The sequence below is a fragment of the Struthio camelus genome, chromosome 12 (assembly GCF_040807025.1).
Source record: "Struthio camelus isolate bStrCam1 chromosome 12, bStrCam1.hap1, whole genome shotgun sequence".
Classification (NCBI taxonomy): Eukaryota; Metazoa; Chordata; class Aves; order Struthioniformes; family Struthionidae; genus Struthio; species Struthio camelus.
The window spans coordinates 9941456-9956579 of record NC_090953.1 but is presented as its reverse complement, the minus strand read 5'-3'; the positions used below and the strand labels follow the sequence as shown (position 1 = coordinate 9956579).

General features: G+C 53.6%; 1 protein-coding gene across 1 annotated transcript in view; it reads left to right on the top strand.

The window, feature by feature from the left end:
* The window catches only part of RHCG (Rh family C glycoprotein), a 29721-nt gene extending 18882 nt beyond the window's left edge, over positions 1–10839 (top strand). The window contains exon 10 of the mRNA XM_009681261.2: positions 10188–10839. Coding sequence (XP_009679556.2) covers positions 10188–10202 — 15 coding nt within the window. The 3' untranslated portion in view covers positions 10203–10839. The remainder of the gene's footprint in view (positions 1–10187) is intronic.
* Positions 10840–15124: the final 4285 nt, after the last annotated feature.

Below are 15124 nucleotides of genomic sequence, written 5' to 3'. Positions count from 1 at the left end.
CACGGTGAAGGGGCTGGGCAGGATGTGACCTCTGCTGAGCGTGAAGGGACTAAGTGTCCCTCTGTCCATGCCAGAGTACTTGAGGGGCCAAGCATGTGCCCAGAAGCTCAGAATAAAGGCAAGGAGCTGGGATACTGCAAGGTGACCTGGAGCTGAAGTGGCGCATGAACAGTTCTAGTATAGGGATATTACAGGCTATGGAGCCAGCTGGCTTAGGACCTGACACTGTCCTTAAAATACTGTTTAGCCCCTTGCTAAAGGCAGAGCCTCATTCTCAGTGCAGGTGGACCCAGCAGCTGGGCTTTCCGTGGTGAGCCGCTGTGGTATGCCAGGATCCACTGCACAGGATCCACTGCACAGGCTGGGCTGGTGCTTTCAAGGAGCTAGCGCTGGGGTGCAATGGCTGTCACTGTGCTACTGCTGCCATCCAGAGCTGGGGTGAGGGCCTGGTTCGTGGTCTGGCTAGGCATTTATGTGCATCCCCCTGCTAACTTCTCTTGACTGCTATATTGAGGCCTCTATCAGATCTTTGGGAAGCTTGTTTGCATGCAGCGTGCAGGCTGGCACACTTTCTTCCTCCTTGGTTTCAGCCATTTCTTCCAGCATCGTCAGACCGTTCCTACCACTTAAAGCGTTATCCTGATGGGGGCACAGCCCCATAAAGATAGAGCACAGCCCCATATCTCATATTAACTGGTCCTTCCTCCATCCAGCAAAATCATCAGGCTTCAGTCACAGTTGAAGAAGGCGATGGGAATAAAAATCAGGCCCAAAACCTCTGTGTTTTCTAGAGTGAGGAACAGGAGAGGAAAGGGAAAGAAAGGAGGTGGGCGGGCTGATAGGTCTCTTCACTGCGTCTAGCTGTAATTCTCACACCTGAGGGGGGGAGTCAAAAGTAGCTATTCACATCCCCTTGGGATATGACACCCTCATTTTCCATGCTGGGTAAAAACAAAACCCCTTTACAACATGTTTCTGGAATTTGTCAGCGACTGCCAGCAGCAGCATGTTAATTAAATGTCGGCAAAGATGGAAGCAAGAGGCTCTGCTCTAATTGGACACTTTGCTTGGTGGAGCTGAAAAACATTGTGACAGAGGAGGAGGCGCCGAAACACTGTGTTCCCCCGCCACGGCGAGGGGACAGCCAGGCAGGAGATGCTCTGTTCTGAACCAGGGTCTGTCTCTGTTTGACCTGAGACAACCTCACTAGTATGAAAAAAAAAAAAGACTAATAGAAAAGGCCTGCCAGTCCTTCATAGCAATGGTCTCCAACACAGTGGCGTGGGATAAATGGAAAGGAAAAACTCAAGGGCTTGTTGTCTGTGGGGAAATTCAGCTAAGTCTCTATTTAAAAGGTGCATCCTTGTTCCTGGACCAGGCCGCCTCCTCACCCAAGCTCCTTGGTGTCCCTTTACCCGCCAGTTTAGCATCCCTAAATAACAGGCCTAGTCTGCTAGACCTACAGATCTCCCCATCCTCATGCCAGACATTGAGGCTGCAGTCTGTAACTCAAGAGGCTGTTGCCAGGCTAATTTCACTCCCAAGAAAATACCTTCTTAGCCCCTAAAAATCTCTGCAACTGAGTGACCCCCTCCCTCACCTGCTCCCTGCATGCCCCCTTCACAGGCAGGGAGGGCACCTGCCTCCTGCAGTACTGAAGATGCGCTGGCTGAACCTGCCCGTATCCAGATTTCTATGACCTTTCCGTTTTCCTGCTGACCAGGTGGGTTCTCTCCTGGAGCGTCCACCTGGCTCACCTGGGACAGCCCTATCCATCCTGTACATGGGTCATCTGAAACTCTAGCCCTCTTGTCAGATGACGACATATTGTCTTGGACTCTTATGCCATTCTGATGGCAAAGTGGGGTCCTATAGGAGTTGGAAATGGTCTCTGGAGAATGATCACTGCAGAGATTGAGCATATGTGGAGCTGCACTCTTTTCCCAGTGTGGAGATGAGAAAATGAAGGGCAATTCCTGATTTCCATGTGCTGGGATGTGCTGGAGGAAAGAGGTTTCCTCTCAGCCTGTTTCCACCAGGGAAAGGATGTAACAGCCATTTTCGGCCCACAACTTCATCCACCGAGTCAGTCAGAAATCATCACAGGAGTGATATATTGACAGCGCTGTAAACAATCCCATTTTTAAAAGGGAGTCCTAAACTTTGTGTCCCAAATCTGCAAAACCACTTGAAAGCAGGAACGGACCTCTTAGGCACTGCATTCCTTGCTGTGTGACCACGGCCAGTGCCCCACTGACCCCCTCCTTGAAGGAGCTTTTGGGCATGTCCCCAAAGTGCTGGCATCCGGCAGCCTCGCGGCTTACCCTGCTGGGACAGCAGCCCGTTGCCCCACATGGCATGGGGAGGCTGTGTCCATCCCTCGTGGCCTCTGCTCTCTCTTCCCAGCAGTTTGCAAGGGCTGCGGAGGGCAGTGACCAAAAAGGTCAAATGAGCCTCATTGCTTTAATGAGGCTGCCAGCCCGCGCCTCCGTCGGGGCAGCGCGCTGCGTGCAGCAGGCGCCAGGAGACCGTCCTGCCCTGTGTGCGCGTGTCCGGCAGAAGGAGCTCGGGCCCCACTCCCTGTTTGCTCCGCTCTCCCCAGTCCTTCAGGCTCTGCCTCCTCCTCATGGGAAGACACCTAAATTGCCCAGACTCCTGGGCAGTGAAGCATTTTATTGCCCATGCTCTTCCAGGACTCAGCACAGTCTCAGTAACTAAATCACTCTCTGGGGCTGGCCTTGCAGTTTTAATTCCCTGGCAAACAGTGCTGAGGTCGGGCTAGTGCGTTTGAAGTGCGGTCACGGCCCCAGCAGTGGACGGAGGGTTTCTCAACAGGGGATCGCGGAGAGCGGAGGATTGGCCTGCTCTGGAAAGATGTATGAGAAAGGAGCTGTTGATATCCTCAGGGATTAGGTGGTACAAATTGGCTGGGAAGCACCGGAGGCTTTGACCAAAGCTGTCCCGGGGCAGGTTCCCATGGGGGGGTTGGCTGAAACAACCAGCCTTCAAGTCAGCTGGAAAGCCCAGCCTTGCTGCTAATCCCCTGGGGTCTATGGAGCACAGAGTAGAAAAGAGGTTTAAAAAAATCTCATGTAAAGATGGTGGCTTCCCCAAGGGGATGATGTTAGAGAGAGCACGAAGGGTGAAGGGGGCGGGTGGGGAACAGCACCGCTTAATCCTGCTTTTAATAGGCAGGCAGGTGGGCTTAGATCATGCTCCTGCTCCTGAAAGCTGCTGCAAGGCTCACCAGGGACAGCCTTTGCTCGGCTCTGCCATCCCCCCACTCCTAATGGGGTCCCTGTGCCTCTACAGAGGGACCCCTTCCTGCCAGCCAGCCTGGGGACATGGGGGGTTGTCGGCATGCTGTTTCTGTGCCCGCACACCAGGCCACCAGTTTGGCTGTTGCATTGGTGTGGGGGTGTCACTGTCCCAGATGTGCGCACACGCCCCACGCAGTGGGGCTGTTTGTGAGTGTCCCGAAGTGCATGGGTGTGTGAGCAGGTACACTGCGTAAGCCCTGGATTTGGGCTGGAGCCGGCCACCGTTGCATGCTTGAGGCATGGGGCATGCCTGACCGCTTGCTGGTTGCATGTCAGTGCATGTGCAACTCTGCATGTTCATGCACACCCTGCCGCTGTGACTGTTTTGCGTGTGCATTTAGTCTTTTTGAACATGTTACCTAGCATATTGCAAACTGCCTGTTGGCAGTGATGTGTCAGCCTGTGCATGTTGCCACTGTGTGCCTGGTGGTGTTGGCATGTCCGTATGTGCATGCTGGCATGTTACACGCATGTGTCCGCGTCACTGCATCCCTGCATGCGTGAGTGCTGGCCGAACAGCTGCAGCGCCTCTGTGCACATACATGCACCTTTGTGTTGGCACGAATGTGTGCGTGTCAGGCCTGGTGTGTCCATGCATGTGTGTGAAAGGCACTCCAGTCCCTTCTTAAGGAGTGCTGTAAATTGTAATCAGATTAAGGCAGCCAATCACTTAGAGCCCTTGAAAAGGGCATACGTTCCCTAATCAGTACCTAGCATTGAGTCTCACAAAGGGTCTAAGTAACTCGGCAGGGGTCGGGCCCTCTGGAGCGCAGGGGAGGGGGCTCGCCTTTCTTTTCTCTCTGTCCCTTGTAATTATGTCAATTTGCTAGCCAAATTGTTTGCTTGAGTGGACAGTGGGGGCTTGCCCCCCTTTCCCACCTCCCCCCGACCCTATTCATGTGCTAATGTGGGAAGGAGCACGGCCTCCTGACTTCAGGAGGTGGTTGCCGGCCTCTCAAGAAGCCGCTCGCGGTGGAAGGAAGGGACCTGCACCGGGAGGCCGCTGCAGCCACCCCTGGTCCGCAGAGCAGGACGAGGACTTTTGGCCTCTTAGTGGTCTGATGAGCATGACAGCAAATGTTCTTGGCTCCTGTGCTTCCTTCCCATGCCAGGGCAGCGTGGTTTCTGCCGTGCCTGGGGAATTTACCAGCTACCTGCTCCGCGGTGTTACTGGAGCATCCCCTGGTGACTGCATTACAGAGTTAGCCTGTGGAGGAGAGCCTGGTCTCTGATCAGAATGGGGAAAGACTCAGTAGACAGAGGCAAGGAGAAGCGAGGGAGCTGCACAGGAGAAGCGAGAGCTAGAGAAGTTGGGTAGGAGAGCACCCAGCCCCAGGAAAGGATGCTGAGGTGGGCTCCAGGCCGCAGTGCAGAGACCACTGGAGCTCTGGTTGGGCTGGAGAGGAACGAGACTAGGTCTACCAGAAAGGTGATCTCCATCACTGAAGGAGGAGAACAACACTAAACAGAGCCGAGGGGGGAAAGCAGGAGACTTGGCTATGCTCTCACTACCCTAGAGATGCTCTCCATCTTGCTAAGAGATACTAAACCAAAGGAAGGAGAGGTGAAGCCCCCACTCATGTAGCTGAGGGGAAGTCAGGGAGAGACATTGTTTGCCTGGCATCCTGAGCAGCAGGCAAGGGTCCCTGGACATGCAAGCCCTGGACTGCCTGCTGGTGCCATCAGGTGTCCTGGGCTGAAAAGGGACAGAGGAAGAGGTGACAGTGAGATGAGCCTGTGCTGTAGGAGGAAAAGATGAACGGCAAGCATCAGGGATCTGGGAGGAGTGCTGGTATGACAGCCATGCGTGGAGCAGGAGCAGCCTGGACAGACACGTGTGGTGATATCAGCCAAGCGCAGGACCCTGTATCTTCTCACCTCCACAGATGGGCTGTCAAGGCCATGGGTCTCCACCCTGCTTGGGACAGCAGGACCCAAAGCGTATGGTCATGAGCTGACAGTCCCCCTTGCGTGCCCATGGATGTCTTTACTGGGCAGCCTGGATGGGCAGAGGAGCTCCCCTGTTTGCTTTAGCCATGTGGTAGGGTGCACAATGCCCAGCTGAGATCCATCCAGCTCTGCCCATGCACCTGAGCTCCTACCATTTGCGTTTTCCTGCCTGATTGCCATCGCTCCCTGAGCTCTGGGCCACACCGTAAGTGGCACCTGTGGCCTTCCTTGGCCGGGGCCACAGCATCTCCTAGCCCGGTCCTGGGGCTGGGAGCTGCACCAAGCCATGTGCTGGCTTTTGCAACTCACCTCCTCACCCGCACACGTCCCGGCATTTGCATATATTCTGCCCACAAATCCTTGTCAAGGGGAGCCTCTTTATTGCCTGTGTAGATCACAGAGTGTTAGTTAAGGGGCTTCTTTGTATCGCCTCAGACAGCTGGGGTCATCAAAAGTCCTGCAGTGGGAAGGAGAGACAGGAGGAGGGGGGAAGCCCTGACAATACCGACTGAAGGATTAAAGGAGCATATAAAGTTCCTATTGAGTGAGACAAGAGCCTGTTCACTCTGAAGATTGACAGCAACCAGGAGGCGATTCCCGACACAATGTCCAATTAATTCTCTACCCTCTTCACTACTGTCTCCTCCCTCCCTCCCTCCCTCCTCTCCTGGGCTGGTGCGTGAGCAGGGAAGGGCTGAAGCTAAGATCCTCAAGAAGGTAATTAATTATTCCTGACTCCGAGGAGCCTGCTGGGGTGTAAGGCAGTCCCCAGACTTTCTGGGCACCTTGGCCCCCTCCCGCAGGTTCTCAGCAGCGCTGCCACTTCAGGAAAGTTTTCCTTTTTGTCACAGGCCCAACTGTGACCGGAGGGTCCAGTCTGCAGCAGCCCTGCCCGATAAGCTACAGTTAGTGCTGGACCCTGAAGGGTTAGATTTAGGGCTAAATCCAGGCTTAGTTCCAGGTTAGAGCAAGACAGATGCAGCAGGAGAGCTAGGGAGCATGGGTGAGGCCCGTGGGCACGTAGAGCATTTGGGGAGAGACAGAGCAGCGTGCGCCACGGTCAGGCCTGGGGATCAGATGCAGAGCCTTGCTCCTTACCCACGTGTTTGGTGGGAATGGTTAAAACAGCTCCATCCAACCTGCTCTGATAGGGAAAAGCGGGCTTCTGACTACCAAAATCTCCCCTAGAAGACACACTGTGTGAGTATTTATATACGTGTGTACGTGTGTATGTATTATATTTTTAATTTTAAAGCTCTACTTTCTTAATCAAAGATTGTAAAGTCCACATTTTTGGCCGAAGTGCTTTGGTTTTCAGTTCTCCGCCCACAGCATTACCCAGCCTGCCGTCCCGCCGCCCTCCCGCCAGCCTCCTGGGGCTTCAAGGCACTAAAGCGGCGGCAGCTTGATCTAATGAGCGCTGAAAAGAGGAGCAGGGAGGACGCAGCAGTGTGGAGCCTAGCAAACGCCAGGGGACCCTGGGTACATTGTCTGGGCAGGTAGCTGCCTGCAACTGCTGTCCCCTGAGCCGGCTGCCCACGCCAGCCCTGGCGTTTGGTGTAGATATGTTTATAGGAGATGTTTGCAAATGTGCTGCCCTACTCACAGCATCTCTTTGATTTACCTCCATGCAACAGAGAGCAGAATCTGGGCCACCACGTGACATTCCTGCAAGCCTCTGAGGACCTTTTTTTGATTTGTCCACTTTTTCTTTTGCAAACACGTCAGCCTAGAGGGTTGCGGGAGCAGTCGGGGAAGGCACCTTTCTCTGTGCCGACCCCCTTTTTGTCGGCATTGTCGGTGGTGTTGAGGCGCGGGCGGGAAATTTCCTTCCACGGTGGGAAGCTGGTTTTGGAGGAAAAACCTCCATGCCACCAAACCGGGAGGGCCCAGCTCCACGCCGTCTCCTGCGTGCGGCCGGACGCCCCGGTGCGGCCGGGCGCCGGGGCAGAGCGGGGCCGGCCCGGCGGCGGCGCAGGCCGCGGCGCCCGCTGCCTGCCGCCTGCTCCCTCCGGCTGCACGCACGCTCCCAGTGAAGTTGTTTGAAAGTCTTCTGGCAGTTTTAGTGGCAAGGAATAACAGATTAGCCATGATCTGATCAGCCCAGTATCTAAGCTGTATTCTCCCTGCTGACAAGTATTTGAAAGAGGGGAGGGGCCACTTTCAGCCCAAACGATGAATCTTTCACCGACAAGAAAAGGCCTTTTTTTCTCCGGCGAGGCCGCGGGCTGTTTCGTGCCCTGTTGCTAAGCAAGGCCCGGAGCCGGCGCTTGCACGCGGCCCGAGCCTGGCGCAGCCCTCGGGTTACCGAGATCAGGAGATTCACACCAGACATCTTGTTCTGTGGGGGTTTCCTTTCTCACCCGCCCTTGACTGGCAGATAGCAGCTCGCTGGCGATCCCCGCGGCGTCCCCCTGCCTCGGGGCCTTTGGGGAGCAACAGCTCTGGTGGGGGGAACGTGCGGGCCGGGGCCGAGGGGGCGATGCTTTTTGGGGGACTGCCATGAGTCCATGGGCCAGGATCTGGGGGCTTGGCCCTAAACTTTTTGGCTTTGGTTTATGAAGGTTGTCCCCGCAGGAGCAGCTGCTGCGCTCGCTCCGTTCCCACACGCGTGGGCCTTCCTGCTTGGGGCGCTCGTCAGCCCTCGGGGAGGCTGTTTCAAGAACGAGAGGTTTAAAAAATGCCCCCTGAGAGATTTTTTTCCTTTTTTTTTTTTTTTGCTCCTAGTGCTGTCAGTGGGGCACATGGGGCAGCCGAGCCTGATGGTGGGGCTTGGCGTTCAGCAAGCTTGGCGCTGGCGCCTATGAGGTACAAACCGTCCCACAATCAGGGCAAAATCGGTGCTCGGCGGTTTGGGCGATGGAGGGAGACCCCCCTCCATCCCACGCGCCCGCAGCCACCGCGTTCGCGGTGCTGGAGCAGCTCCTCGGGCAGCGGGACCTTGGGGAGCACTGGGTATGCGGCCACGGTGCTGCGGCCACGGTGCTGCTGCCTCGCTCACCCCATGGCCACGTCAGTGGGATGCTCGGCACGGGGTAGCTGAGAAAAAGTCTGGCCTGGCCTGATGTGCAGGTGACTCTGGTCGTGGATTTGATGAGAAAGCATGTGAGAGAGGAGCCAAGGGGGTAATCCCTGGCCCTGGGCCAGCTTTCTGGTCCCTGCAGCCCAACACTGCTCTGAAGCATCCTTTTCCTCTGCAGCCTGCCAGCCTCAGAAGGGCAGAGCCAGGGCCAACTGCCCTGCGAGAAGGAAGGGAAATCACTAAAACAAAGGCTTTCCAGGCTATATCAGGAGCTGCCAGCATGAGGTGCCCTATGCTAAGACATGCTGCTCCCACCTCCCTCCCCTCCTGCAAGGCAGGCAGGCGCACAGGCCAGCTTCCCAGGCGGAGGGCTGAGCTTTCCCAAAGCCCGGCTCCCCTGCCCTCTGCCCCTCCCTCGGCAGGCAGGTTGCTGAGGGGTAGGGAGGAGGGATGCTCGCCTTCATAAATTTAACCCTCCTGTGGCTCTGTAGCACTGGGAGGTGGCTTTGCTCAGCCACTGCTCCAGGGAGCTGCAAAACCCCGGGAGAGAGGCCTCACACTTTGCTCCTTCGCTTTGCTCGGGGTTTACACTGGTGCTGAGCTGCTGCTGAGCCGTCCGTTGATTGCCGCCGGGCAGAGCCGGTAGCGGCTGCCCTTGCCCCAGAGGTGAGGGCCACCTGGGGCAGTTGGGCGGGAGGCTGCTGGTGGGTGAATTCAGTGGCCGGGGGTCCCACGCAGGCTGGCTGGGTTGCAGCTGCCAAATCTGCCTTGCAGATCCCTGAGCAAAGGCATCTCTGGGTGTTACTAGCGCGTTTTAGTTCAGGCTCTCTGTTCTTTGTGTTCAGACTAGTGCTTGGCTTCCTCCTGCTGGTCCTAGGCAGGAAATCCTCCCTTTTTGCTTCTGGAGTAAGCCTGAAGAAGTCCCCCTTTCTCTGCCACAGACTCGTGAGAGCGCTGGATCTAAAGACAGGCAGGGGTGGCCAGGGCTCGCTGCGCTCTGTGCAGCGCTGCCAGACGCACAGATATGCAGGAGGATTGTGGGCAAGACGGGCAAAGAGACTCGGAGAGAGTCTGTTTCCCGTTCTGGGCATGACAGCTGAGAGACCCATTTCAGCACGGTGCTGCAAGCTGCCACCTCCCCGCAGGCATGCCCAGCGCCCAGTTGGAGAGAAGAGCTCCGGGGAACAGTTCCAGAAGGGCTGCAAAAGTTATTGCTGCTTTGAGCGGCACAAAAAGGGAAAAAACAGGCCTTAGGGTTTGAAACACAAAAGGCCGGATCCATGGCTGTGATGCAGTCCCCTTCTGTAGCTTTAGCAGCACAAAGCAGCTGAAAAACTGGCTTCTCTGGCAAGCTGAGCGCTCCTCTGGCATAAGGGATGTGTCCGTGGCCGGGCTCCAGCACAGCACCCCCACGCTGAGCTCCCAGCCTGGCTGAAAGGGCAACGCTGCCCTTGCCAATGCCACGGCCGCCTCCAGCACCATGGGCAGCAGGACATGTCTTCCAGGTTGGCCTAAATCACACTGGCAGCAGGATGACTTTCGGCTACTCCTCCCCGGAATAGGATTATCTACGTGTGGGATTATGGGGGAAGGTGGAGAAACTGGGAAAAGGTGGAAACTGGAGAAGCTACATCAGTTTACGCTCGCTGTTTATAGAAATGTCTCCTGTGCCGGCTACTTGCTATGCTCAGCAGTGGGCACCCACCCCAAATAAATCCTTCAGAGCCAGCAGCTCCTGAAGTGCACGTTCACGTCTGTCTACAGGTTCATGTCTATCTAGACTTGAGCCAGCCTGTGCAGTGTCAGCAAAGCATAGGCAAGGTTTACAGACCTCTGAGCTGTCTCATGCAGTTGCATGTGTCCAGCTAACTGTCTCTCATCCTTTTTCTCTCTAGATCTTTGTCTTTTAGGAAATGAGTACAATTTCCCAGAGAACATAACATTCGCAAGAGGAGAGGAGCCTACCTGAGCAGTTGGCAGCCCCACAGAGACAAGTTCCTGGGTCTTGGACACTGCACTCCTCTGCTACTTCAGGCCAGATTTCTCACTGTTTTGGGGTGACTCTACCAATCATGAGACGCATCCTCCACTGTAGCTGAAAGGCCTCCTGGCTTGCTCTGCAGCCAGGAATTGCCTCTCAGGGATCCCCACTGCAATTACAACCTACTGCTGGCGAGAGCGTGTCTGGCCGGGGCCTGGCAGGGTGGTTCCCCGGGTGCAGAGGAACCGTGTGAGAGCTGAGCATGCTAGAGCACTCTCTCCAGCCTCTCTTGCAGGGGAATGAAGGACCTCTGAGATGTTTCTTAAAGCTTGCTAGCCCACTGCTTTGTTAAATGTGCCAATGACCTTAACTCCTCTTGGTTAAACTGCCTTTCTCATTCACATTCTCACCTGTGATATGATAACCCAATTCTTATTCCATGGGCATAGCCTCATGTCTGACTGTCCCTAATCTTCATGTCATCATGGCAGTGACCAGGTTTCTAGAAGATCCATGTGCTACAGTCAGCAAGTCCCCAGTGTCAAAACAAGTTGCTCCTGACTTTATTCCTTTTGTCTTAATTAATTCTTCTGGCTTTGCCTCCGAGCTTGGCTTCACCTTGAGCTATGCTTGACACAGGCAGACACTGGCGGGAAGCTTTGCAGGTGAGAGGAGCAGCAGCTGCCCGTTTGGCCTTACTTTTCTCCAGGAATTCCTGACCACTGAGATGATTTACTCTTTAATTCTGGGTAATCTCAAGGTTGTGTTGTGCTCTATGGAAAACGTAGCTGGAAAGGTGGTGTGCAGAGACAAGCTTGATGATCCTTCCAGCACGCTGAACATCTACAGGAGAGTGTAGGGGCTCTACACCAGCCAGGAGCTGGGGGGCACCATGTCTTCTCGAGGACGAAAGGAAAATGAGCCTTCAAGGAATAGTCAGTAAAACCTGATCTGAAAATTCATGTCCTGGTGCTGAAATAAACCATTGTGCAGCAGAGAATAGTACACAATGTAAGCACTCAAGAAAGAGGAAAATAATGTTATCCTGATTTCTAGTGTCTTCCTGACTTGTGAGCACCCTCCCATACTCACCCAGGTCACCAGAACAGGCACACAGCTGAGGTATATTTATATGAAAATCCTGCTGTCTCTGCACAGCTATCTGCAGTGTTTCTTTCTATGGCCTTAGCTACAAACCATGGCTATAAGCTTTGGTTCTCTTCAGTCCGGTTCAAGCGTCTGGAAAGTCTCTCTGGGAAGGGACAGTATCTGGCCCTTTGCAGGGGGAAACCAGCTCCATGCAAAAATCAGTGAATGAATATGCAGAGCCCTGGAGCCAAATGGTGCGTAATGATTCCTGCGTGCATGGGGCGCGCTCGGCTCCATGGTGGGAATCTCTCCCGGTGGAGGAATCTCAGCCTGCCAAGGCTGTTTAGTCTGGCCAGCCTGCTCCCTTCACCCTGCTCTTACTTGACCAAAGGTGACCGAAATAAAGAGCCATAATGTAGTCAGAATGGCGGCTTCGAGGAAGGGGGGGGCCAAGTGGGGAGCATTGCCTTTCCCAGAGGTGCCACAAACGTTGCCGCATCCTTCTTTTCGGGTGCTGGGGAGGGGGTCAGTCCACGGGCCTCACTTCAGACAACAGGCCCCAGCTCAGAAAGAAGTGGCGCCAAATCAGTATGCAGAAGAAGTCGCCGCTTGGCAATAAATTAGCATAAACCACTCTAGGAGGTAAATAGACATACAAGGCGCCAGTGTGTGCAGCGTGGGCTGGGGCTTTGTTTCAGCCCCACTATTGTCACGGCCCCTGCTGAACAGTGACCGAGTGGGGCCTGTGTGGTGGTTTCTTACACTTTTGACTGCTGGATAAAAGGGGGGAACATAAAGAGAGGGGAGAACTTTTTCTTTTTTTTTTTTTTAAAGTCCAGACGAAGTTACAGACGTCTGTTAAACGTCAATTACAGCTGAATAAAGACGTCTGCTTAAGGCTTAGTTATGGCTCCTTTCAGCCACCAAGATTTTTCCAGGGCTGGCCCGGGATGCCTTCGGCAACCTAATTTGGAGATTGTAACTCTATAAACAGGCTCTGGCATTAATCAAGGCTGGTGAAAATGCAAATGACTGTGTGGAGGGGGCTTGGGGATGGGCCGGACTCTTGTGTCTTGGAACTCAGGGCAGAAAGTAAAAAGAGAAAAGCAAAGAAGAGAAAAAAGGAGCCACGCAGAGGAGCAGGGATCCATAAATAGAGAGCTTGCTGGATTTTTCTGACTTTCATTCTGATGCTCTGGAAATCACGTCCCATTAGGACTCGTCTGCACCCGCCTCCTCTACCCGCTGGTTAACCCTCACTGTGCTCTTGGCTGTATGAACCTGGGGCCCATCTCTGCAGGGCTGGGAATGGCCTTACTTTCCCAAGCTGGTCGCTTAGGTTTTCCCAGCAAGACCAAGGCTAAAAGACCAACAAACCAGGCACTGAAGGCTTTAAAATCCTGGAAGATCTTTGGACGTTTTGGAGAATCCAGACTATAGAAGAAAGGACGTCAAAGCAGCATTGGGATTGCTGCTAGAAGTCATTCCTTTGGGAGTGCAACTCATGCTCTGCCTTGCTCCCCATCACTTACTACCTGGCCTGTTGGTATTACCTCCATTTCCTCACGGGAAAAATACCTCTATGCTCCAGCTGGAATAGGGAATGAAGTCTTGGGTCAGTGCAGTCACCATTACAAGAGGTCCTGGTGATCACAAAGACCAAAGCACTCTTCAGTGGGGAGAAAAGTATCCAGGTAGCTAGAGGTCTACTTGCATCTTCAGTTGCATCCATTTCAAGAGGACAAGGTTGGAGTGCTGTAACTGCCCTTGCCCACATCAGTGGTATTGCCTTATATCCTGAGATGCTCTAACAGTAAGGTTAGCACATAGTGAGAAGCATGTTGTGTTGTACAGCCATCTAGACGTCGTAACCCAGAATATGAGAATAACCCTCATCATCAGACTGGAAACAGCAGAAACACTGCTGATGCTGAAGTTTAACAGCGTCTTACTTGTAATATGGACAACGCTCACCAGTTCATGGGATATCCTTCCCGTGCTGTACTCCCATGCTCAGCACTGCGTGGGCCCAGTGCACCCAGTGGCTCAGTGACAGTGGGATGGATGATCTAGAGAAGGGTTTGATTTCCCTTCCTTCCCTAGATCATCTGGGAATCTTCTCTGCTGGAGACATTTGTGAACAAAAACATAGCCCAGGAACATTTTAAAGGTAAAAGTAACATGGGCACCCTCATCCCATTCCCCCCAAGGAAAGCATTCCTTTCTCCTCTGGTTTCTACTCTATAGGAAGCATCCTGTCCCCATCCCAGACTCTCTCTTTTTGTCCTGTTGTTTTTCAATGCCTTTCTCACATTGATGCACATTTTTCTCTGTCTCCTCTCTATTTCCATGTGAGCAAAATCAGTTGCAAAAAGATGGGAGATATTCAGACAAAGAAACTCTAGTGCCCCCCTCTAGTTACCTGCACTGGTGAATCTGTACATATATTGTACTGAATTAAATACATCTGGAATACAAGGTCTGTTCTTGGCCTGTGGAGATGGAGGTCCGAGTTCTGGCCACACTGAAGTCAAGCCATGAGACTGGAGCAAAGCTTGAGGGAATGACAGAGAAAGGGGGCTTTATTGGAGGGCATTCAATCAGAAAAACACGTTTCAGGTCCTTCCCTTTCAGCTATTGCTCAGGTAGGGACAGCCTCATGAGGAACAAGCGTGCCTTTCTCAAGCCAACAGAATGGTTCTGCCGGTGAGTGAAAGTGGAGAGCGTTTTCCTCCGGCTGACTTTCATCCACCCATAGTTTCACTGTGCTGAGCTGAATAACTGCATGTTGAGAGAAAACTTCTGAAGAATTTCTTCCAGCTTGGGGAGGGCATGCTGGGGGATTTAGGCTAGAGGAACTTCTTTTGGTTATGGCTTCTAAAATAGCTGAACGTTTTACTTGCTGAAGCATCCTGTAGTTTGTCCCAGGGAAAGCGTGAATGAGTGAGGTGATGTGTCAAGGCTGTGGGGAACTCCTTGCTGTGTGGTGGCACATGTTCGCAAGTGTCTTTTGCAGAATTTTTCTTTCACAATTGGATCCACTTCAGGGGAAAACTAGGAGAACAGTAAGAGGATACTACAAGAGAGCTCTGCAAGAACTGGTATAGAAAGAGGTGGCAGAGAGGCAATCCTCAGACATGCTGCTGGTTGGTACAAGCCAAGCACAGATCACTGGTTCTCCATGGCCCCTGTGGGCACAGTAAGATTCAGTTTGCACCAAAGATGCGACTAGAAAAACTCTCCAGCCAGCGGGGAAGTAGAGAATCCCCCCAACGCTGGAGAGAGTTAAGATCAGATTGGGCAGATACCTGTGCGAGATGGTCTAGGCATATTTGATCCTGCCTCAGAGCAGGGGATGGGTTAGACTCAGGGCTATATTTCCAGAATGCCTAAAAATTCATGGCTTGCAGTCTTCCCCGCAGCCTTTTTATCTCTCCAAAACCACGGACATTTAATCTGCAGCTTTCACTTCCCATATGCAGTATCCATATGTGCTGGCTGGCGCAGAGAGCAAGGCCCCAGCGTTGCGGGTTGGATGGGGACCGTGATCCCGCTGCAGAGCTGCTGGGAGAGGCAACAAGCTGCCCCTCTCCCCGAGGCTACCGCCTCCATGTGTTTGTGTGTGACCAAGGGGTTTTTATCCCTTTCTTCCTCTTCTGACCTCTTCTGTGTGCTTGAGACTTCCACTAGGGTAAAAATAATCCTGTGCTTGACTCTCTGTGTGTCGAAGAGGGAAAGGGGTGGAAGCACATGGGCAACCCT